This window comes from Canis aureus, chromosome 33, assembly GCF_053574225.1.
Source record: "Canis aureus isolate CA01 chromosome 33, VMU_Caureus_v.1.0, whole genome shotgun sequence".
Taxonomy (NCBI): domain Eukaryota; kingdom Metazoa; phylum Chordata; class Mammalia; order Carnivora; family Canidae; genus Canis; species Canis aureus.
The window spans coordinates 12,184,569-12,207,627 of NC_135643.1; the positions used below are offsets into that span (position 1 = coordinate 12,184,569).

The 23,059-nt window shown below is 38.4% G+C and overlaps 1 protein-coding gene across 7 annotated transcripts in view; it reads left to right on the plus strand.

The window, feature by feature from the left end:
* HERC3 (HECT and RLD domain containing E3 ubiquitin protein ligase 3) overlaps positions 1-23,059 on the plus strand; it is a 113,098-nt gene that overhangs the window by 37,461 nt on the left and 52,578 nt on the right. For all 7 annotated transcript variants that reach the window (XR_013371230.1, XM_077882844.1, XM_077882845.1 and 4 more), the window contains 7 exons: positions 11,778-11,937; positions 15,877-15,953; positions 16,965-17,186; positions 18,151-18,242; positions 19,208-19,338; positions 20,101-20,261; positions 22,297-22,373. Coding sequence is in view for 6 of the 7 variants with exons in the window: in XM_077882844.1 (XP_077738970.1) it covers positions 11,778-11,937; positions 15,877-15,953; positions 16,965-17,186; positions 18,151-18,242; positions 19,208-19,338; positions 20,101-20,261; positions 22,297-22,373 (920 nt within the window). In the remaining variant the exon portion in view is untranslated. The remainder of the gene's footprint in view (positions 1-11,777; positions 11,938-15,876; positions 15,954-16,964; positions 17,187-18,150; positions 18,243-19,207; positions 19,339-20,100; positions 20,262-22,296; positions 22,374-23,059) is intronic.

The window sequence follows — 23,059 nt, forward strand, 5'->3', positions numbered from 1 at the left end:
CATTAACTGAAAAGAATTTGAATTGTTGAAGAAAGTGTGAATAGGACAGAGAAGTGGTAGAGTCTTTAAAACACTTTAAGCTTTTTTTCATATTATATAAGTAGTACATGTATATTGCTCATAATTTAATTGCCTATAAAAAAAGCAAATAGAAAATACTCTTTAATTCTACCATTCTGAACAGAAAACAGTTATTGCTTTGAAATATATCCTTCCAGTATTTAAAACATTAATTTAAAAAAATGAAGTCGAAAAAAAAAAAAAATGAAGTCGTATCGTACTACTACTTTGTAACTTTTTTTCACTTGTCTCATAAATATTTTTATGATGATTATTTATACTGATCTTTTAATGACTACATATTTCTATTCATAGCATATAATCCTAATATAATTCTATTTTGTTCTGTTAATAGTAATGTAATATACGCTGTTCTTTTAGGATACATTTGTAAAAGTACAAAACCTTTTATCCCCATGACTTAATCATTCTGTAACTAGTAGCCTGTTATCTCCCATTCCCCTTCATCCATTTCCCATACTTCTACCTTTCCCCATGGCAATCACCAGTTTGTTCTCTGTATTTATGGGTTGATTTCTATTTTTTTGTTTCATTTGTTTTGTTTTTTAGATTCCGCATATAAGAGAAATCATTTGGTATTTGTCTTTGTCTGACTTCTTTCATTTAGCATTATGCCCTCCATGCCCATCAGTGTTGTCACAAATGGCAAGATCTCATCCTTAAAAAAAAAAAAGATTTATTTGTTTATTCATGAAAGACACACACAGAGAGACAGAGACAGAAACACAGGCAGAGGGAGAAGCAGGCTCCATGCCAGGAGCCTGATGTGGGACTCAATCCCAGGACCCCAGGATCACGCCCTGGGCCAAAGGCAGGTGCTAAACTGCTGAGCCACCCAGGGATCCCCCTAGGAGACTTATCTAGAAAAATGTTAACTAAAGCCAATACCAAAGAAATTACTGTGTTTTTTACTAGGAGTCTTATGGTTTCAGGTCTCATGTTTAGGCCTTTTATCCATTTTGAGTTTCTTTTTTATATATGTCGTAAGAAAATGTGGTCTGTTTTTTATTCTTTCAAATGTTGTTCAGTTTTCCCAGCACCATTTATTGAAGAGACTGTGTTTTTCCCATTTTATATTCTTGCCTCCTTTGACTAAATCGACTTCATATAAGCATAGATTTATTTCTGGGCTCTGTATTCTGTTCTGTTAACCTGTGTGTCTGTTTTTTGGCAGTACCATACTGTTGTTGATTACTACTGCAGCTTTGTACTATATCTTGAAATCTGGAATTGTGATACCTCTAGCTTTGTTCTTCTTTCTTAAGATTGCTTTGGCTATTTGGGGTCTTTTGTGGTTCCACAAAAATTCTAGTTCTGTGAAAAATGTTGTTGGGTATTTTGATAGGAATTGCTTTGTGTGGTATGGACATCTTAACAGTATTGTTGCAATTCATGAACATGAATTCTTTTCCATCTGCTAATCTACTGTTGATTCCCTTTAGTGTGCTTTTCATTTCAGTTATTGTATTCTTCAGCTCTGATTGGTTCTTTTTTGTATTTTTACCTCTTTGTTGAAGTTCTCAGTGAGTTCATACATTCTTCTCTCTAGTCCAGTGAGCACCTTTTATGACCTTTATTTTACACTCTTTATGAGGCATGTTGCTTATTTCCATTTTGTTCTTTTTCTGAGGTTTTGTCTTATTCTTTCATTTGGAGCATATTCTTCTCTCTCTTCATTTTGCTTGGCTTTCTGTGTTTGTTTCTATGGATTAAGCAGAACAGCTCCTTCTCCTGAACTTGAAGGCATGGCCTTGTGTGTAGTCATCCTGTGTACTGGTGACCTTGCCTGTCTGGCTTTAACTGTGGCTGGCATGGGCTTGAGGTTCCAGGGCACACTGTGCTGGGGCTACCTGCGGGATGGTCAGAGCTGAATTGGGTATGGCTGTGTTGTCTTGGGTTTCTCTATATAGAGGTTTCCCTGGCAGGACTGCTAAAGCTGAAGTGAGTGTGAGCTGGCGGGTTCTGGGATGCTCAGCTTAGGGGGCGCCCTGGTGGGGCAACTGGAGCCAAGGTTGATGTGGGCCAAGATCTCCCAGGGCACTTGACACAGGGAACATCCTGGTGAGGTGCCTGGAGACAAGGCAGGGTACAGGCTCTGGGTTCCTGTAGACGGTGCCCCAGTAGGGCAGCTGGAAATGAGGCAGGCATGGACTGGGGTTCTGGGGTGTTCCATGTGGTGGGTCTGCCAGTGGGATGGACAGAGTCAAAGCTAGCATTAGCCAGGATGTTGGAGCATTCTGCATCGAGGGAACCTTAGCCAAGTCATCTGAAGCCAAAGTGGTGCAGGTCTGGAGTGTTCTAGGGTGCTTTGTGCCTGTGTCACCTTGGTGCATCGGCTGGAGCTATAGTGAGCACTGACGAGGGCTGTCATTCTGTGTGTCTGCTGGGGCCACCTTAGTGAGGTGGCTGGGCTGGTGTGGGCTAGGGGCTGGTGTGGGCTAGGGGCTTGGGGCTTGCTGAGGCATTAGAACACTTAGGCTGGGATCCCTGGGTGGCGCAGCGGTTTGGCGCCTGCCTTTGGCCCAGGGCACGATCCTGGAGACCCGGGATCGAATCCCACATCGGGCTCCCGGTGCATGGAGCCTGCTTCTCCCTCTGCCTGTGTCTCTGCCTCTCTCTTCTCTCTGTGTGACTATCATAAATAAATAAAAATTAAAAAAAAAAAAAAAAAAAAAGAACACTTAGGCTGCCTGGACCTTGTTCTCGTCCACTCTTTCAAGGTGGAAGGGGAATGTAAACCATGGTGCTCTCCAGCCCCTCAGACCTGGAAAGAGTTCCAGCAGCTCCCTTGCTGTTTGGCAGGGTTTAAGGGCTACTTGTATATTCTCTTTGCTCTTTTTTTCTGGGCCCCAGGGCATCCAGGAGTGTTGTGCGCTAGCGGCCCTGTGCTCACTGAGGTGGCAGGCCAGCTATGGCATCTGGATCCTGTCCTCGTTTGCACTATCAGAGTGGAGGGGAACATTAACCATGGCTCTCACTAGCCCCTCCAACCTGGAGAGAGTCCTGGCAATTCCCTCACCATTTGGTGAAGTTCTAGAGCTGGATCTTTTACGTACTAGTTGCTCTTTTGAACTGAGGCTTTTTTCCTTTGCCCCTTGGTGGACACACTTGCCCATCGCCCCTTGGAACTATACCTTCCTGCTGCAGTTCACAGTGTTGGGGTGGGCATTCCCCTTGTCACTGTGTCTCCTCTATTTCTTGTTCTCTATGGTCCATCTTTTGATATGCTGAAGCTATTGAATCAGCCCTCAGTTCTTCAGGAGGAATCAGTCTATAAATAAGTGTGGATTTGGAGTGTTCTGTGGAGGAAGTGAGTTCAGGGTCTTCCTCCCTCGCTTTCTTGGACCAGACCCATGCCTCTCTATTAAAGTCCTTTTAAAGCGTCTGATTATGTCATGATTGACAATTTTGAGTTCTTGAAAATAACTGAGTCACTGCAGCTGATCTTATTCTGACCAGTGTAGTGCTAATGACTCACAAACACAGTCTTCTCCCCTCCCATTGCTTGTGACAGGCCTCCATATGTTCTGACTGCCTTACTGTAACTGGTTTATTGCACCCGAAAGCATATATGGTAATTTGAAATTTATAGCTTTCAGAAGAAAATATTCTCAGAAGCATTTTTCATAGTGTGTAAGTGGTTTTATTGTTTTTGTAGTTGTTGTTTAGGTAGGTAGAGAGTTGAACTTTAAAGCCCAAGGTAAAGTCACCTTTCTCTGAACTGAGAAATTCTACTCTGAACTTTATTATAACTGATTTTTTTTCTCTCATTCTTTAGTTGAAAAGGTGGCTTAATGATTGTTTAAACTTGGGCAGTCATACATAGGATTAAGCAAGTAAATGTTTGATATTCCTGGATAATTTAAATGAAATATCAGCTGCTCAGACACCACTTGTCTCCAGGAATCCAGCCTTTCACTGTAGAGGAAGGTTAGATATAATTTTAGTTGGAGCATTTGTTGGGAGAGCTGTGCCTTTGTTTTTTTCTTTTTGTTTTTTTAATTTAGCCAGGTTGAACAAAGATAGTTTGTGGACTTTCTCTGATTAACCAAAAAACAAAACCAACAAAAAACAAAAGCAAAAGCAAAACCTAAAGCCCACAGATACAGGAAAAAAACATGTTATTTTAAAATTCTGGCTCTGGGGGATGCCTGGGTGGCTCAGCAGTTAAGCATCTGCCTTTGTCCCAGGGCATGATCCCAGAGTCCCGGGATTGAATCCCACATCGGGCTTCCTGCATGGAGCCTGCTTCTCCCTCTGCCTGTGTCTCTGCCTGCCCCCCCCCCCCCCGTTTCTCTTGTCTCTGTCTCATGAATAAATAAATAAAATCTTTAAAAAAATCAAAATAAAATTCTGGCTCTGGGTTTCCAGTTTCAGGCAGGATGGAATAAGCACATTCTTTTCTATCTCTCCTGCTGAGCACATGTGTAAAACCTGAACAAAATGCATGGATTAGCTATTTGAGGGCTCTAAAAAGAAAATGATGGCAGGTAGGTTAGGAAAGAAGACCAGAATTCAGAGTACCACGGGGTTGCCGTTGAGTTCACCATTTACTTGCTCTGGTCCTCCTGCCATTTGGCCCCAGAGGCAGGTACAGCTATGGAAGTGCGGTGTATAGGCTAGAGGGCAACAAAGGAGCCCCAGGAAACCTGAAAATTTTGAGCAGGTTTCATAGATTTCAGGGGAAGAGGAGCTTGAGACAGCAACTGCATATAATCATCTATGAAATCCTGGGCTCACACCTGAGCTGTGTACAGTGTGTGTGTATCTTATCCTATTTAGCACATAGATCACCACCCGTGTTCCCAACTGGCCACTATGTGGTACACGCAGAGCACAAATTTGAATGGCACTGCATAAACTTTGAAAACTAAAACACAATTTTCAACGTTCTCCAGAAGATTTAAATAAGACCCCAGAGTCTTATAATACTCAACATGTTTATGGTACTATCCCAAATCACTCAACACATGAAAACCAGAAAAGGGCCACCTACTCAGATAAGTGTCTGCCTTTGGCTCAGGTCATGATTCCAGGGTCCTTGGACTGAGCCCCACATTAGGCTCCCTGCTCAGCGAGGAGTCTGCTTCTCCCTCTCCCTCTGCCCCTTCCCATGTTCCTGCTCACTGTCTCCTCCTCTCCTCCCCTCTCAAATAAGTAAAAATAAAATGTTCAAAACAAAACAGGAAAACTCAACTAATGTGATGATAAGGGACAATCAGTAGATGCCAGTGCTGGAATGACATAGGTGTTGGCATTATTTGATAAAGACTTTCAAGTAGTTATTATACAAATGTTCCAACCACCTGGCTCAAATTCTTGTGAACTAAATGGAAAAATGAAATTTTCTGCAAAGAAATAGATAATATAAAGAACCAATAAGATAGCCAAAATGAAAAAGTCTTTGGATGGCCTCAATAGCAGAATGGAGGGGACAGAGGAAGGAGTCCATGAAATTGAAGATAGGACAGTAGAAATTCCCCAGTCTGAATAACAGAGAGCAGAATGAGGGAGAAAGTTAAACAGGATTCCAGGGACCTGGGAGACTAGGACAAAAGAACTGATGTTAATGTCATGGGAATCCCAGCAGGAGAGGAGAAAGAATGTGGTGCTGAAAATGATAATGGCTGACAAATTTCTAAATTTGGCAAAAGACATAAACAGATTCAGTAAGTGCAATAAACTCAAGATAAACTGAAAGAAATCCACACCCAGAAGATCATCATCAAACTTCTGAAAATTAAAAGCAAAGAAAATACTTGAAAACAACTGGGGGGAAAATACATATTACCTGTAGGGGAATAGTCATTCAAATTGTTATGGATTTCACCCCAGAAACTATGGAGGCCATAAGCACGGCATTTTTAAAGTGCTGCAAGAAAAATAAGTCAACCCAGAATTCTGTATCCAGCAAAAAACACTCCCTACAAATCAGTGTAAAACAAAGGCATTTTCGGATGAAGGAAAAGTCAGAAAATCCATAGCCAGCAGACCTGTACTGAACAGTTGTTAAAGGAAGTTATTTCGACAGAAGGGAAATGATACCAGAAGGAATATTGGAACATGAGGAATGAGTAAAGAGCAACAGAAATAGTAGATAATATATGGGTAAATGTAATAAACTATTCTCTCCTTGATTTACTGATTGTGAAAATTATAACATTACGATGGAGTTTTCAATGTGCACAGATGTACTATTTAAGACTGCCGTAGCTTGGCTGGGTAGAATAAAGGAACCTATATAGTGGTAGAGTTTCTACATTTTACTTGAAATAGTATTGATTCTAAGTAGGCTCTGAAAAGATAATTATTTATATTGTAATCCTTAGAGCAATTACTTGGGTCTTGGGTAATTATACAAAGAGTTATAGTAAAAACCCCACAATGAATTAAAATAGAATACTAGAAAGTATTTTAAAAATGTAAACAAAGGCCAGAATGAAAAGAAAGAGCAATGAAAAACAGAGGGAACAAACAAAACAAATAATAAAAAGGTAAAAAATCCAAACATATCAATGATTTTATTAAATACAGTCGAAACAAAACAATCAAAATATAGAACTTATACTAGATTTTAAAAAATAACCCAACCATATACTATACATAAGAAATTGACTTTGAAAATAATTTAGGAAGTTTAAAATACTCTTGGCATTTACTTCAGAGAAATGGAAACTTATTCTCACACAGTAACCTATACACAAATGTTTATGGCATCTCCGTAAAACTGGAAATAGTGCTTTGTGGTACATCCATAATATGATGGAGTACTACTTGCTAATAGAAAGGAACACACTATGAGACACTTGCTACAACCTGGATAAGTCTTCCAGGCATTATATTGAGTGAAAGAATTCAGTCTTGAAAGATATTATAGGATTCCATTATGTGACAGTATTGAAAATATAAAACTATAGTGCTAGAAAACAGATCAGTGGTTGCCAGGAGTTAGGGAGGGAGGAGAGTATGTAACTAAGGGACAGCTCACAGAACTTTTTTTTGGAATGATGGAACTGTCCCATATCTTCTGTGTGACATGTCCTTACATTCATAGACGTGTACATAATAAAAGATCAGTTTTACTGTACAGTAAATTAAAACATTTGTTTTTGAAAAACAGACTCTGGTTTGAGTCTCTTGACTCAGAAATGACATAATTCCTCTTGTGGAGATAACTCTTATTGCGGGGGATCACTTTAAATGTGAGTTGTATTATAGAGTTGAGACTCCACTAAGCATAGCCTAGACTCCCCCTCCCCCAAATGTTTAGATGAGAATAATTAAGAAAGTAGTTGGAATATGGCTTAGGACAGACAATACAGATACAGAAGCAAGCAATGGAGAGAGAGCATAGTCATGTTGTGGGAAGACAGCGGACTCCAGGAAGAGAGTCAGGCAGTAGGAAGTACTCTTTTTGGGATCTGCAGGAGAATTTGGATTATATTCTATTTTGAGTGGTTTGCTGAGATAGTGTTTACTTCCACCATCCCAGATTTTCAGGAAAAGTCAGCTGTATCTCTCAGGCTGGGTTGATAGTACTGAGGGAACACTGCCAGGGGAGAGCAGAATGTAGCAGAAAGAGGTAGCATGTGCACTAGGGTGAGTTCAAGGGGAACAGGAACCAGGGTTGAGTGAATGGGAGGACTTACTTAAAATTCACAGGATTAAAAAAAAAAAAGAATTCACAGGATGGCAGGGTAAAATTTCTCACAGGATGGCCCTTTGTTTTCTTCTATTAAAGAAAAATGTAATCTTAGAGTAGATAATTTGGGGAAACTAAGAAAGGAGATATTTCAGTAATGAGAATTTATTGGCTTTTATCATACCAACTGCTGTCATTTAATTTATTATAGTTTTATTAAAAGTTTAGTGGCAACTATTGATCACTAATTTTGTATATTCTGTATACTTTCCACCTAACTGCAAACTATTGAATATATTTCTCACCTGAACAATGAGGAAAAAGCGTCCATTTCCCATTTTCCATATCTTCATTGTTACTTTTACCAGTTTAATATCTATCTAATCTTTTTCCATGACAGGAAATATTACAGCCTAGTGGGTATAATGGGCTCTGAAGTCAGAAGGACTTGGAATCCAGTTCTAGCTGGAATCTAGAGCTTCACTCATTAGCTGTGAATCTTGGCCAAATTACATGTTTTCTGAGCTGGGACTTATTATAACCCTGCCTCACAGAGTTGTTGCCGGATTAAGGAAGTGTTGGCATCATGCGTCTATCCCCTAGGCTCATATCATCCTTTGCTGTGACCACCCTTTGATGGTTTAATGCCCAATTCACCATTAACTTGAAAATACATTAAAAATTATGATGGGCTCAAAAACCAAGTAGAAATAATCATAATATTATAAGTCCAGTTGAACTGCTGACTTGTTCTTTTTTTTTTTTTTTTTTTTTACTGCTGACTTGTTCTAAGCAACACTCCACATTTGTCACTGTTCTGCCCTATTACCTTGGTTCACTCAGAGTCAAGAATATTGCTAAAGATGTTAAAGACTTTAAAGGGTTGCTATGAGAGGATCAGAGAGAAAATACACTTTTAGCCTCAAAAAATGCCAAATAGTTTTTCAGTGTGTTTAATTATTTTAATGTGTGGGTTGAAGTTCTGTCATGATCTGCAAAATATAGCATAAAGTCTTGACAAAATGAACCAGAGAGATTGCATGTGAAAATGTGCACTGCAGCCTGAATGCTCCCAACTGGAGCAAGGGAGTGTTCAGTGAGAGGTGTGAATGAAGCATTCATTCCCATGTTGGCCTGACCTAGGGAGTGAATTCTAGAAGAGGGATTATAATTTCACTGTAACAGATCCTCAGTCTGAATCAGATGAGCTTAGTTTTCTGGATAGAAGATATAAAATACGTTGGACTTTGTATACATAGGACAGTCACTGATTTGATTCTTCACAAATTTTTGTATTACTTATTGAATGTTGCCTTTGGGGCTGTAGCTTTTGTTTTGGCAGTGGTGGTTTGACGTCTGTTTTGATGGCTAATATGGATAGGAGTTGGTTTGTCTTGGGTTTGGCCAGGTTGGGAGTAAATGGTATTTGGAATTTAGACATGCCCTTTTGAGGCTGTTCAGCTGTGATAAACAAGAGGAATGCTACTGATGGGTTTTGAGGCGAGAAAATAGTGGCCGATCAGGTAGAGAGTGAGTGTCCTGTCAGACAGTGGAGAAACTTATTAATGTCATGTTAGGCTGAATGCTAACATCCGCACAGGAAAGGCTAATAGTTGGCATAGGAAGTCAGGTATTAGGGGCTAGACCTCAGTCATGGCCAAGGTGTCAGGCCAGGTACCCAGGCCCAGGAGGACATAAAGCTGCCCAAATCCTGGAACTGTGGTAAAGGTGGTTATTTGGGCAGAGGAATAGAGTCCGAATTAACCGAGGTACTTTGGTAGGAGTTTGTTATCTTATTCCAAAATAAAGACTGTACTGTTTGTAGTGCATGAGGCAAAGCTGAGTTGGGATATAGGGTCTAATAATGAATAGAGGTTAAAGAAGTTGGGCAATGGGAGCTACAGGAGTTAAAGCATCTTTCAGGAGATTTCACGGATGTGAGCATATTTTCAGTTGCTTAATTTTAAAAAAAGCTTTTGTTTCCAAGTAATATATTTACACAAATTATGTTTAGGTCAAACAGTGGCTGCCTGCCTCTCTTGTGTCCACCCTGGAGTCTTACTAGCAGAGACCATTTCTGTCAACAATTTTAGCTCGTTCGTTTCTTTCTTTCTTTCTTTCTTTCTTTCTTTCTTTCTTTCTTTCTTTCTTTCTTTCTTTCTTTCATTCTTTCTTTTAATATTTACCTTTTCTAAATGACATGCTTATAATGCTGTTTCTTCATTTTTTTTTCCCCTAGTATTGTACCTAATGTAGAGCCACTAGGGAAGATTAGCATTCCTTTATATTCCCCACCCACTCTTTCTTCTTCCTCACCTCTAGATATACTCCTTTCCCAAATAGTTGATTGTTTAAATCAATTGACAATTAAATTTTTGATTATGTAAATTATATTTATTTGGTTATTATGGTTCTGTGTTCAGTGATTGCTATTGTTGCCTATAAAACACTTTATGTGTTTCCTGGAGTTAATTGTATCTTTTTGTTTGTTTTTATCCTTTGCATAGCAATCTCTGTATTATCTGACAGAACTGTAAACTCATAACAATATAAAACTCATTAGACTATATTTAACTTTTCACCTTGAAGACATTGCTTCAATTTTCCTTCATGTGCCTACTACATAATAGCAGTTTTAGAAATGTTTTTTACCTCTTCGTATGTAAGCTTTCTGTTTCCTGAATCCTGTATCTTCCTTTCTTTTGGAGGCATTATCTTAATGGTAACTTTCTGAGAGAGACAGCATTGGAGGTAAATATTTTGAGAGCCTTACATGCCTGAAAATTCTTCCTTTGCTCTGAAGTAGGTCTTTGCAAATATCTTCTCTTGTTCTGTAGGTTACCTTTTAGTTTTGTTTTCTGTTTCCTTCATTATACAGAAGCTTTTTATTTTGATTAAGTCCCAATAGTTCATTTGTTTCCTCTGCTTCAGGAGATGTATCTAGTAAGAAGTTGCCCTGGCCAAGGTCAAAGAAGTTGCTGCATATGTTCTCTTCTAGAATTTTGATGGTTTCCTGTCTCAAATTTAGGTCTTTTACCCATTTTGAATTTATTCTTGTGTATGATATATATAAGAAAGTGGTCCAGTTTCATTCTTTTGCATGTCACTGTCCAGTTTTCCCAACACCATTTGTTGAAGAGACTGTCTTTTTTTCTATTGGATAGTCTTTCTTGCTTTGTTAAAGATAGTTGACCGTATAGTTGTGGGAATTTCTTCAATTCTGATTTCCTGTCCTGCTTTTGAAAGTTTTTTTCCTTTAAATTTATGCTGCCGTATTTTTATTTGCTAAGATGATTTTGTTCCTCAAACATTTGAATGGTCCTTGTCTTCTATTTCTCTAATAACTTTCTTTTTCTGCTTCCAGCAAGATCTTTATCTTCAGATTCATTTTCTGTTTATTTTGCTCTTTTTCTTTCATGGTAGTATTTTCCTCATATGTGATAATCCTTGGCCAACCTTTTATATTTAAGAGTGTGGTTCTAAAATGTGAGCAGAGCTATGTGTGGGCAAAGCTTGTTAACTAACAGGAAGCTGGACTTTTCATTGGGGGACTCACAGATGTGGGATCTTCTCTTTTGGCCTTTTTTTTCCTCAGAGAAATCTTCCTTTTTCTTGGCTAGATGTGTATGAGGCTGTGTTCTGGAACTGTGGGAAGAAAGGTATTTTCTGGGTTAGGGCAGGCGGGCTCTGGGAAGGGAGTCTTGTTCCCAGGCAGAATTTTACTCAGTCCTACTGCTTAAGTAATATGCCTCATTCCCATTCATATTTTGGGCCTCTTTTGTTCAATATCTCCAAGTAGTAAGCCTTCAGGCATCTCCCTGGAGAGAAGCACCAGTGAGATGAGGGAACATTTGTGATGTATGTGCTGCTACAGGCAAATATGCTACCCAGTGAGGCTGGGATCTAAATTGATAGCTTTAAGAAATGTATACAATTTTAATCTCTATGAATATATAGATTTCGTGGTCCTAGGTGTATAATTCTGTGTATGAAAATTTTGTGTGATTCCTGTTTCTAGGCTGTACATTTTCCTCCTTGATTTGGTCTCTTTCAGAGCAAATTGGAGCTTTGGCAGACCAGCACATTGTCCATGTGGCATGTGGCGAGTCACATAGTCTGGCCCTCAGTGACCGGGGTCAGCTGTTTTCTTGGGGTGCTGGGAGTGATGGTCAACTAGGACTCATGACTACTGAGGATTCGGTGGCAGTGCCCAGGTAAGAATGTCACAGACAGGAATCGGAGTTTTCAGATGTCAGTTTTATAAATACTATCTCCTGCTGTTGCTTTGTTAGACTCTGTGTTGGTTCTGCCTATTTTTTTTTTTTTTTTTTTGTGCCACACTAGTGTGCCTTATACTTTATAGCACTTGTCACAAAAATTGTAATTATTTATAGAAGTGTCTATCTCCAGGTAAAAACTGTGAGGTGTTCAGGAATTGCACTTTATTCTAGTAACCTAGTTGTTAGCATGGTGTTTGACATTCAATAAATGTTTGAATAAAAAAAGCATATTTTCCCTTGCTGGACTTACTATCCTTTCACTTAAAATTATAAGCCTAAATCAATTACTCATTTAAAAACTCTACAGTAGAATCAAAAGGTTGACCCGTTACTCTAATAATAGCCATTTATAAGCATTATTTTACATATGGTTTAAAATAAGGTTTTTAAATTTATTTATTTTTATTTTTTATTTTTTTAAAGATTTTATTTATTTATTCATGAGAGACAGAGAGAGAGAGAGAGAGAGAGAGAGGCAGAGACATAGGCAGGAGGAGAAGCAGGCTCCATACAGGGAGCCTGACATGGGACTTGATCCCCGGTCTCCAGGATCACGACCTGGGCTGAAGGTGGCACTAAACCGCTAAGCCACCCAGGCTGCCCTAAAATAAGTTTTTTTTTTTTTTTTTTTTACACAGAAATACCAATACAGTGGTTTTGAGTCTTTTAAATATTTACTTAATTTCTGACTTTTAGATAATTTAATTATCTAACAGATGCTTCACCCACTAAACATCAAAAATAATGAAGTTACTTTGAGGTGGACTTCTTAGGGTGGAGTCTCAGTTTGTAGAGGATTCTTGGTGATCAAAGAGGCCCCTAGTTTATTTCCTTCACTTAATTCTTGTTCTTTTATAATTATAAACATATATAACTTGTTATATACATATAACATAAACCTTGTACTGTCATAGTTGTCATAGTCTCTATAACTGTGTATTTAATGACTATTTGTCATACAATACTGGGAACTTTTGATGACATGAGACCTGGATTATTCATTTTGTATCACCATTGTTAAGAATGTCCAGAACATTTATTGCTTATTTATTGTTTAAATAATAAATTTAAACCTCTCCTCCCCGTCCAATTATTGTCCCCTTTAAAGGACAAAATACTCTTCTTCCTCTTCCTTTTTTTGCTCCTCTTAGATTTTTGTCACTTTAATCAAAAGCTGTTTTAAGGAAAAGAGGAACATGGAAGTATGAGTGATTTGAATTATTTCCTGATTTAGAACAAGTAGTATCTTGGATTCATTTTTCAAAAAATTAGTTGAATTTTTGGGAAGAAAAAAAGGGTGCTATATATGTTTTAATGAAATTATGTAAATATTAAGGACAAGATTTATAACATAAATGATAAAAATATTTCAGTTGAACAGAGAGTTCATTTCTAAAAACAAAGTAATTTGTGTTATAGTAATTTAATTTTCATTAGTTATGTCTGGATTATGGATGATTTCTGAGGCTTTGGTTTGTGTATGATTTTATAACTTAATTGAAGTAAATTTCTTAATTCATACCTTTGTATTGTGGAAATTAACATAGCTTTGAAGTCAAACAGCTCTCACATTCTAATACTGGTTCTATTATTAATTAGGTAAGTGGCTTTGGGCAAATTGTTTAACTTATCTAAACCTTGATTTCTTATCTTAAAAGTGGAGTTATGTATCTTTACGAAGTTATTGGGAGGAGATAAGGAGATGCATGGGTAAAACACATTGTATGTTATACCTTTATATATATATATATATATCTCCTCTCCACTTCAAGGCTGTAATTTTCCTATTGTTTTTTTGACCTGCTTCCTTTCTGTAACTGATGAAGGTTGTGACAAAGGTAATGGCTGACTCATAAAGAGAGAATTGTGGGGAATTTGAGTAGAAACTGGCCAGGAAAAAAAGGGCTGTTACTACATAAAATTTCTGAAACATTGGTCCCCTAGGCAGTAATGCATTTTCCAATTTAAAAAAATAGTGGGGTTCTACAAACTATTGATACATGTAACAACTTGGATGAATGTCCAGGGAGTTATTCTGAGATGGAAAAAAAAAAAAAAAAAAGCCAACTCCAAAAGAGTACCTACTATATGATTTGATTTATATGACATTCTTGAAATGACAGAATTTTAGAAATGGAGCATAGATTAGTGGTTGTGAGGGGCTACGGATAGGGGGAGGGCAGTCATGGTTGAATCCTTATGGTATTGCAGCTGTTCAGTATCTTGACTGTGGTGGTAGATACATGAACCTACACAGGTGATAAAATTAATACACAGAATTGAGTACAGATAAAACTGGGGAAGTACAAATAAAATTTGTAAATTGTATTAATGTTAGTATCCTGGTTATAATTTTTACTATAGTTTCACAAAATGTCACCACTGGGGGAAACTGGACAAAGTATGCAAAGGCTATTTTGTATTATTTCTTACAAGTGCATGTGAATCTGTAGTTACGTCAATAAAAAACAGTTGTATTCTTTTTGGTACATATGCATATTGGGACTCTGTTTTATAAGCTTTGCGTATCTGAGAAAATAAAACATTTACAAAAGCAGTATCTACTTGTCACCCTAAATAATCTCTTTCTCCGCCAGTGGGCATCTATCTTCTAAGATGCTCCTCTCCTGAGAGTGTGTCCATCTGACTGCTTTGTTCCCATGGCATGGACTTAATGAAGAGGATCGGGGCAACTTGCAAGCTGTTGTAATAGAGAGCAGGAGATATTCCCAGGTGCCCAGTTCTGTGGGGCAGCACCAAGCACGTTGTGTGGATTTTTTTCATTCATTTTTTACTACAGCTATGTGAAATAAGTACTGTTCTTGTCCCTGTCTTTCATAGGAGCAAGCAGAGGAGTAAGATTTGAAAAGTACTCCTATGATCTTCCTCTTTCCCATTCTAGAGAATTTGGGTTTTGTCCTTTAAAAAAAAGAATTCTGATAAAAAAAATTTGTGGTAAAGTACACCTCACATAAAATTTTGCATCTTAACCATTTTTAAGCATATAGTTCAGTAGTGTTAAGTGCCTTACCATAGTTGTGTAAACAATCTCCAAAAATTACAAAAATTTATCTTGCAAAAATTAAAGTCTGTACCCGTTAAATAACAACTCCCCATTTCTCCTCTCCCAGCCACTGGCAAGCAGCATCAGACTTGATGTATATGAATTTGACTATTCTGGATATCTCTCTTAAGTGCACTCATAAAGTGATTTGCCTTTTTGCTACTGGAGAGAGGCAGAGACCTAGGCAGAGGGAGAAGCAGGCTCCATGCAGGAAGCCTGATGTGGGACTTGATCCCAGGACTCTTGGATCATGCCCTGAACCAAAGGCAGGCACTGAGCCTCTGAGCCATCCAGGCATCCCTTCCATTTGTCTGTTGATGGACACTTGCATTGCTTCTACCTTTTGGCTATTGTGAATAATGGTGTTCTGAATGTGGGTGTACAGATATTTCTTTGGGATTGTGCCTTCAATTCTTATAGATCTATACCCAGAAGTAGGATTGCTGGATCATGGCATTACCCTCATTTTGAGAGCCATATAGAAGGCAGCCACATTCCTAGGGATCTCTCTTCTATAGCTTATTCTGTTTGCTCTTCAGTTGGAGATGACAGGTGGAATTAACAGAGTGTGGCAGTGGGTTTAAGTGCAGAAGTGTTTTTTTAATTTTGTTTTTTTTTAAACAATAACTGCATAAGAGGTAGGAAGGTAGGAAGTTAGTGAAAGACCTAATAGAATTATATCATGTAAGATTATGTATTTTATTTTTAAAAAGTCTTTTAGGAAAGATGTTATTTATTACAACTGTTGGGAATATTTCTGATTACTGTTTGTGAATACCTTCTTAAGAAGAAAGCCTTTTCTGTTTTAGGTTAATACAAAAGCTGAACCAGCAGACGATATTACAAGTTTCCTGTGGCAACTGGCATTGCTTGGCTCTTGCAGCTGGTAATGTAGCATTGAAATATATGCTAATGTTATGTTGATTTGGGAACTATTTCTCTTTGCCTTGTATGTGATGTTATCTAACTGGACACCTTTAACTAACTGGTTAGCGTCTACACACTCCTGTTGGACAGTGGCGTTTCTTGGGCAGCCTTTGTGTAGCTCATACATTCCTTGGGCTGTGGATGATGAAGAAGGTGGTCATTGTTGCTCCCTCAGGAGAGAATGAGTAGGAGGAAGAACTGCTCTTAAACATATGGAAGATTGTTTTTTCTTAGCTATAGTCACTCAGGCTCCCAAATAAAGGGAAAAAAAAAAGGAGTCAGGGAAACCAAAGCCAGCAAATCCATATTAGATTTGCTATCCATATTAGAATAAATTTGAAGGGAAGTCTGTACCAACATGTCATGCTTGATGCTCTGTGGGATAGTCCAGGTTGAATCTAGACCTTATGAGCCCTGGGTTTCATGAACTTGGTGTGGTTAGAAATAGTTCAGCTCTTCTAGTGGATCTAAGCCTGGAGTTTGGCCCATTCGAAACTGATTTTTTTTTTTTAAGATTTTATTTTATTTATTCATGAGAGAGGGACACAGAGGGAGGCAGTGATATAGGCAGAAGGAGAACTCCTCTCATGGAGCCCAATGCAGGACTGGATCCCAGGACCGTGGGATCACGCCCTGAGCGGAAGGCAGATGCTCATCTGCTGAGCCACCCAGGCGTTCCTCAAAACTGAATTGTCTTAAACATTTCATTTTTTCTTATCTTTGTATAAATATTAATAGCCTTTGAAGGGCAAATAAGACTCAGTTTCTCTGTTCTAAGGACAAGTGAATATTTTGGTTTTGGCAGTCTTAATGGTATCTCTGTCCCTTGCTCTCAGGAGGTTTTGGTATGTTGAATCAGAGCAACTAACAGATAATTCTACTGGATGACTCTGTTGTTCTAATGAGTTTCTTTTTGTGAATGGAATTTGTATCATGTCTGGTAATACCAGTTATCCTGTTTTTATTTCAGATGGTCAGTTCTTCACATGGGGAAAGAACAGCCATGGACAGCTGGGTCTGGGAAAGGAATACCCCTCCCAAGCCAGCCCGCAGAGGGTGAGGTCCCTGGAGGGCATCCCCCTGGCTCAGGTGGCTGCAGGAGGAGCCCACAGCTTTGCCCTGTCTCTCTCAGGAGCAGTTTTTGGCTGGGGGATGAATAATGCAGGGCAGCTAGGGCTCAGTGATGAAGAAGGTAAGCAGACACTTTATACGTACCTCTTTAGCTTCAAAAGCATGTTCATTTGTTTAACACATGCTTCTTGAGAATCTATGTGCTGGCCCCATGTTAGGTTGTAAGGGTGCAGTAGTGAACAAAACCGATAATACTGTTGGCTTAGTGGAGATTGCATGCTAGTGGGTGGAAATATAGTATGTCAGATGGTTTGAGAGGAGAGTTTCCTGTTTTATATAAGGTTTCCAGAGAGGGCCTTTTGATAAGACATTTGAGTGGAGCCCTGTAGGAGGTCAGGTTAGAAAAAGAGGACATGTAGCTATGTGGACCAAGAATGTTTCAGTCAAAGGGAACAGGGTGTATAGAGTCTCGAATGTGGAAAGCTTGGCGGTGTATTCAAGAGTGAGATGAGAGAGGGTGAGAGTAGCAGAGCTGGAGGTCACGGAGGTAATATAGGCCTGATGATGTAGGGACATGTAAGGCAAAAGTAAGATGGTGGCTTCCCTCAGTGAAAGGGGAAAGCACTGAATGTTTTTAGGAGAAGAGTGATCTAATTTAACTTAGCACAGCTAGCTATGCTAGCTGAAAGGAGGCTGGAAGACCAGTTTGGAGGCAGTGAGAATAAAGTGGGATTTGAATATACTTTGACCGTGGGACTAATTCGTTGGTTTTGCTCATTGTTGGGTGTATGGTTGAAATAGAGGAAAAGTGGAAGGATAAAGTTGCCATTTATGGAATGTGGGAAACTGTGGGGGTGTGTGGGGGTGTGGAGAGTGGACAGAGTTGGGGAGTGTGGGGAAACAATGAGATAGGTTTTGGATGTATTAAAAATGAGATGTCTGTTAGACATTCAAATGGATGTGCAGGCAGGAAGCTGAGTCTGAGTCAGGAATCCAAGGGGACCCAAAATTCATGCTAAGAGAGTTGTGTATGTTTCATCTCAAAGACAAATGGTAGTGACATTCTGATTTTTCTCTTATTTAAGATCGAGAGTCTCCCTGCCACGTGAAACTCTTACGAACGCAAAAAGTCGTCTATATTAGTTGTGGAGAAGAACATACAGCGGTACTCACAAAAGTAAGGGACTCAGTGTTTTGGTTTGTTCTGTGATGCTTTGGTGTTGGAGATGGCATAGAAGATTATTATTGCTTATTTTTGATAGTATCTTTTAGAGTAGTGATGGTTTAAATATATAAATATTCAATATAGATAACCTTAAAATATAGTATATAGCAACATTCTGTTTTCCTTTAAAACAAATGTGTGAAAAATACAGAACAATGTATTTAATGTTTTAAAATTTTCAGCCTAATTTTTCTAAAACTGTCATGTAGGGAATGAAAATGTATTTTTATGTTGAACAAATACTGTTATAGATTTTCTTTAATAAAATTCCTTAGCATTTGTTCACGTATGGCTATTTAAAAAGTAGCTAACTTGCCAAGGAGCTTGTGGAGCATTTAATTTATTATATCTGAATGACTGTGCAAAATTGTCTCACTTCACCTGTCTCTGTTCCTCCTTATTTTGTTTTGCTTCCTAGTATATCATTGTACTTCTAAACAATTTTCAAAATTTACAGATGACACATGTTCCCTTGAGTAGTATTGTCTTTATTTCATAAAGATGTAGTCTTAATTTCCTTAAAATATTTATTTATTTATTTATTTATTTATTTATTTATTTATGAGAGAGAGAGAGAGCGAGAGAGCGAGCATGAGAGAGCACAAGAGGGAGAGGGAAAAGCAGATTCCCCACTGAGCTGGGAGCCTGATATGGCTCCATCCCAGGACCCTGGGATCATGACCTGAGCCGAAGACAGATGCTTATGTAATTGAGCCACTCAGGTGCCCCTTAATTTCCTTTTTAAATTATTTTTCTATTTAATGAACAATCTAAAGAAGTCATTTTGGTGAAGGATCAAGTGAGTGTAGTGTTCTTATACAGACTGTTGTGATATGAATCTTGTGTACAGAGGCTTTAGAGGAGAGTACTCAAACTTAGAGATAAAATGCAGTTGTGTGATGTTTGTCCCTTTTTAGAGTGGAGGTGTGTTTACCTTTGGTGCGGGTTCTTGTGGGCAACTTGGCCATGATTCCATGAATGATGAGGTTAATCCAAGAAGAGTTCTGGAGCTGATGGGCAGTGAAGTAACGCAGATTGCTTGTGGCAGGTGAGTGCTTAGAAGACCTTCCAACTGTCTATTAAGACCTAGAAATGAATCTTGTCTTTGTAGTGACAGAGCATGTAGTTAAACCTAACACTGGCATTTTTTAAAAAAGATTTTTACTTAGAACATGAGCCAAGGGGGAGGGGCAGAGGGAGAAGCAGATTCCCCATTGGCCAAGGAACCTGACCTGGGGCTCCATCCCAGGACCCTGGGATCATGGCCTGAGCTGAAGGCAGACACTTAATTGACTGAGCCACCCAGGTGTCCCTCCAACCACCAGCATTTTAAGAGATCTTAACTGTATACACAGCTATAGTGAAAGTTTGGAGCAAGTCCAACCTAGGCAGAGTGCGGCAAAGATGGGGTTTAGATGAGTAGAGCAAGATGGGGACATTAGGCTTCTTTTGGGATAAAGATTAGCAGAATGGGAAGACATGAAGAAAGGAAAGTGAGAGAGCCTCAAAGAACTTGTTGGAAATTTTGCCCAGTCTACCCTGCTTCTTCCTTGTCATCTCAGAGGCCTAATGCAGCAGGCCATTCAGCCTTTTCCAAGTCTTGCCATCTTCGTCATTGCCTAGCGTCTCAGAGGATGATATTACAGAGAGCTTACTACTGCAAAAACAGTTACAAGTGTAAATGTGGGGTGGTATTTCTGGGGGGCATCCATAGGGATTGCTGTGCTCACATGTGGGGGTTAAAAGACAGTCTGAGTGCATATCCCTATCAGTAGAAACTGTGCTGATAAGTTGATTTATTTTTCCCTAGACAACACACCCTAGCCTTCGTGCCTTCTTCTGGACTCATCTATGCATTTGGTTGTGGAGCGAAAGGTCAATTAGGAACGGGACACACTTGTAATGTTAAGTGCCCATCCCCTGTGAAAGGCTACTGGGCCGCTCATAGTGGCCAGCTTTCTGCCAGAGCTGGTAAGAGTGATTTTCCTTGGAATATAATGGTATTTTAAGTGACAAAAGAATGACTTAGCACATACCTATTTTTTACCTTGGAGTCTTATGGAGGAAATGAGTATGAGATCTTTTCTTTTAACATTGATCAACATTTATTTGAGTAGTTACTATGTATGAGGCTCTATAATTGAGATCCTGGAGATCTCAACTGAGATGAAGCAAAAAATGTTACTTTGGCGCTAAGGACCTTGCTAGTGGTGTATAAATTTTGTTTATTATTACTGCTGATAATGAAAGTTAATGTTTATTGAATGCTTAACCAAGCTCCATTACTTATGCTAAGCACTGAAAACAACCTGAAGAATTAGTGGTTATTATTTCTATGTTGGAGATGAGGAAATTGAGTCTTAAGGAGGTTAAGTAACTTGCCCAACATCTCATAGATTCTGGGGGCAGGAATTAAACCTAGATCTGCCTCCTTCTAAAGCCTGTGCTCTTAATGCTTTTCCCTTTGCTTTTGCTATTCTGGTCATAACATAACATGATTTCTATTTATACCTTTTTTTTTTCCTCTTAAGAGTAGTTAAATAGCACAGTGTCTGCTTTGTTGGAAATCAGAATAAGGCAATCACTCATATGAATGACTTGGAATAATAAATCCAGCGGTTAACAAGAAGCTAGAGAGTCATTAAAAAGAAGTGTGATTTAATAATAACCTTGATTTTGAAGACTATAAAGTGACAACGGCTTGATTAGGATTTTTAAAAATCTTTTTAAAAAAATTTTATTTATTTATTTATTTATTTATTTATTTATTTATTTATTTATTTAGGATTTTTTTTTAAACAATAACTACCAAAAGTTTCCTACTGGATTATAAGAAACTTAAGTGCAGGGACTCTTTTCCTCTTTGTAAATCTGGCATACAGCACAGGGCCTGGCATGGACTTCTCAGTCAATAAAGATTTATGGAATGAATATATGAACATCTAAAAATGTAGTGGAACTTGAAGTATAAAATAAATAAGATTTGGTTTTGATGATGTTCCCAAAAGTGAAAGAATGGCTAGGTGTCCTCTTCTCTGTCATTTGTGAATTTCTTTCATGCCAAGGCATTGTAGACCTGGCAGGAATGCATGTATTTAAGAAATAAAGCAACTTAATAAATTCAAGTGTTGTATAGGTTAATTTGAATTCACAATTTTTGAAGTTTAATTAGAACCTAACTTATGTGATCATAAATTTGCATTTGGATGTTTGCCAAAATGATTTTATAATGCAAGTAGGTAAATTTCAATTCATTATATAAATGATATGGTTTTAGGACCCTTCATGGTAATTTGGGAGCACAGAGGAAGGCATCAAGGAATGTTCTGGCTAGAGGAAGTTTGAACTGTGTCTTAAAGGATGATTTGGAGTTAGCCAGGTCGAGGACTGTGAGGGAGTGGGCAGTGGTGAGTAGCACAGAATCACATGATGCCAGGAGCACCATTGCAGCTGTGCTCTAGAAGGCACCATCATGGAAAGGACAGCGTGCATCTGGGGTGGTGGAAGGAAAAGATATAGGGAATATTCTGGTATATTAGGAATGAAAGCAGTGTGGTGGTACTGGAGGGTCACTGTGAATATGATGTGATGGGGGATAATGCAGGGAGTAGGAAATGGAGGTCCTTATATGACAGGCTTCATCCTGGAGGGGCTAAAGAACATGACACTCAGATGTTGAATTATTTCTTGGGCATGTTACTGTTGATTTTAGTGACTTTTAAATTTCACATCAGTGGCTTAAAAGATTAGAGTGAAAATTGGAAACAACATCAGAATTAGCTTGCAGTTGGGGAGGGGGTGGGATAGAGTTGGAGTGAGGATACCATTTTTTACATTTATTTTTAACTGAGGTAGGGGTACTTTGGGGCAGAGAGCCAGGAGAGATTTCTCTCTGACATAAATGAATAGGAGACCATTCTGAAGCATAGTTTGGAGTATTAGAAAAGGGGAATCAAGGAAAAAGTTTTATTTCTGAAAAATATGCTGTTGAAAATTTTTTTGACAGATCGCTTTAAATATCATATTGTTAAGCAGATCTTCTCTGGAGGAGACCAAACTTTTGTACTTTGCTCCAAATATGAGGTAAAAAAAATTTTCGACTATTATTTTGGGGGTGGAATAATGGTGAACCAATATTTGACAAGTAATTACATTAGAGCAATTTTACTCTTTGTTGCTACCAATTTTATCTTATTAAGGTAAGCCTTGATGTCCTCTCCATTTTGCAACCTTGAAGTGCCAATAATTTTCTTGGTATTTTAATCATAGAGTTCTAATGTATAATTTAAAAATCATTTATGTTTACATTTGTTCCAAAAGATATTTAAAGAGGCCTAGGGAATTTGTACTTACTTTGGCATTTTTTGACTTTCCATTTTTTCCCCATTAGGTAGCAACAAATGCTAGGTATTTGAGAAATTAGTGGGTTTGAGTATATGCTAAATATAAAAGAGATAACATAATATTCAGATATCATTTGTTATTTATCATCTGCTCATAGCACCACACTAACATTTCACATCGTCTCCTACATCACTGTAGTGGGTAAGTCAAGGAAGAATGACATTCCAGTATCTTTCAGGGTTGAAAGTAGAGGAGAATATGGTCCAGGTATCTGTTGCATCAGGGCTGTAATCCATTCCCCTCCTCCTGGACAAGGGGAATCATTCTGAAACCTGGGACACAGATTTGTTTTATGCCCTCCACTCCCTTCCTTGCTATTGTGCTTTCTCCTCCTCTTCCTCACCCACCTACTTTTATTCTATAAG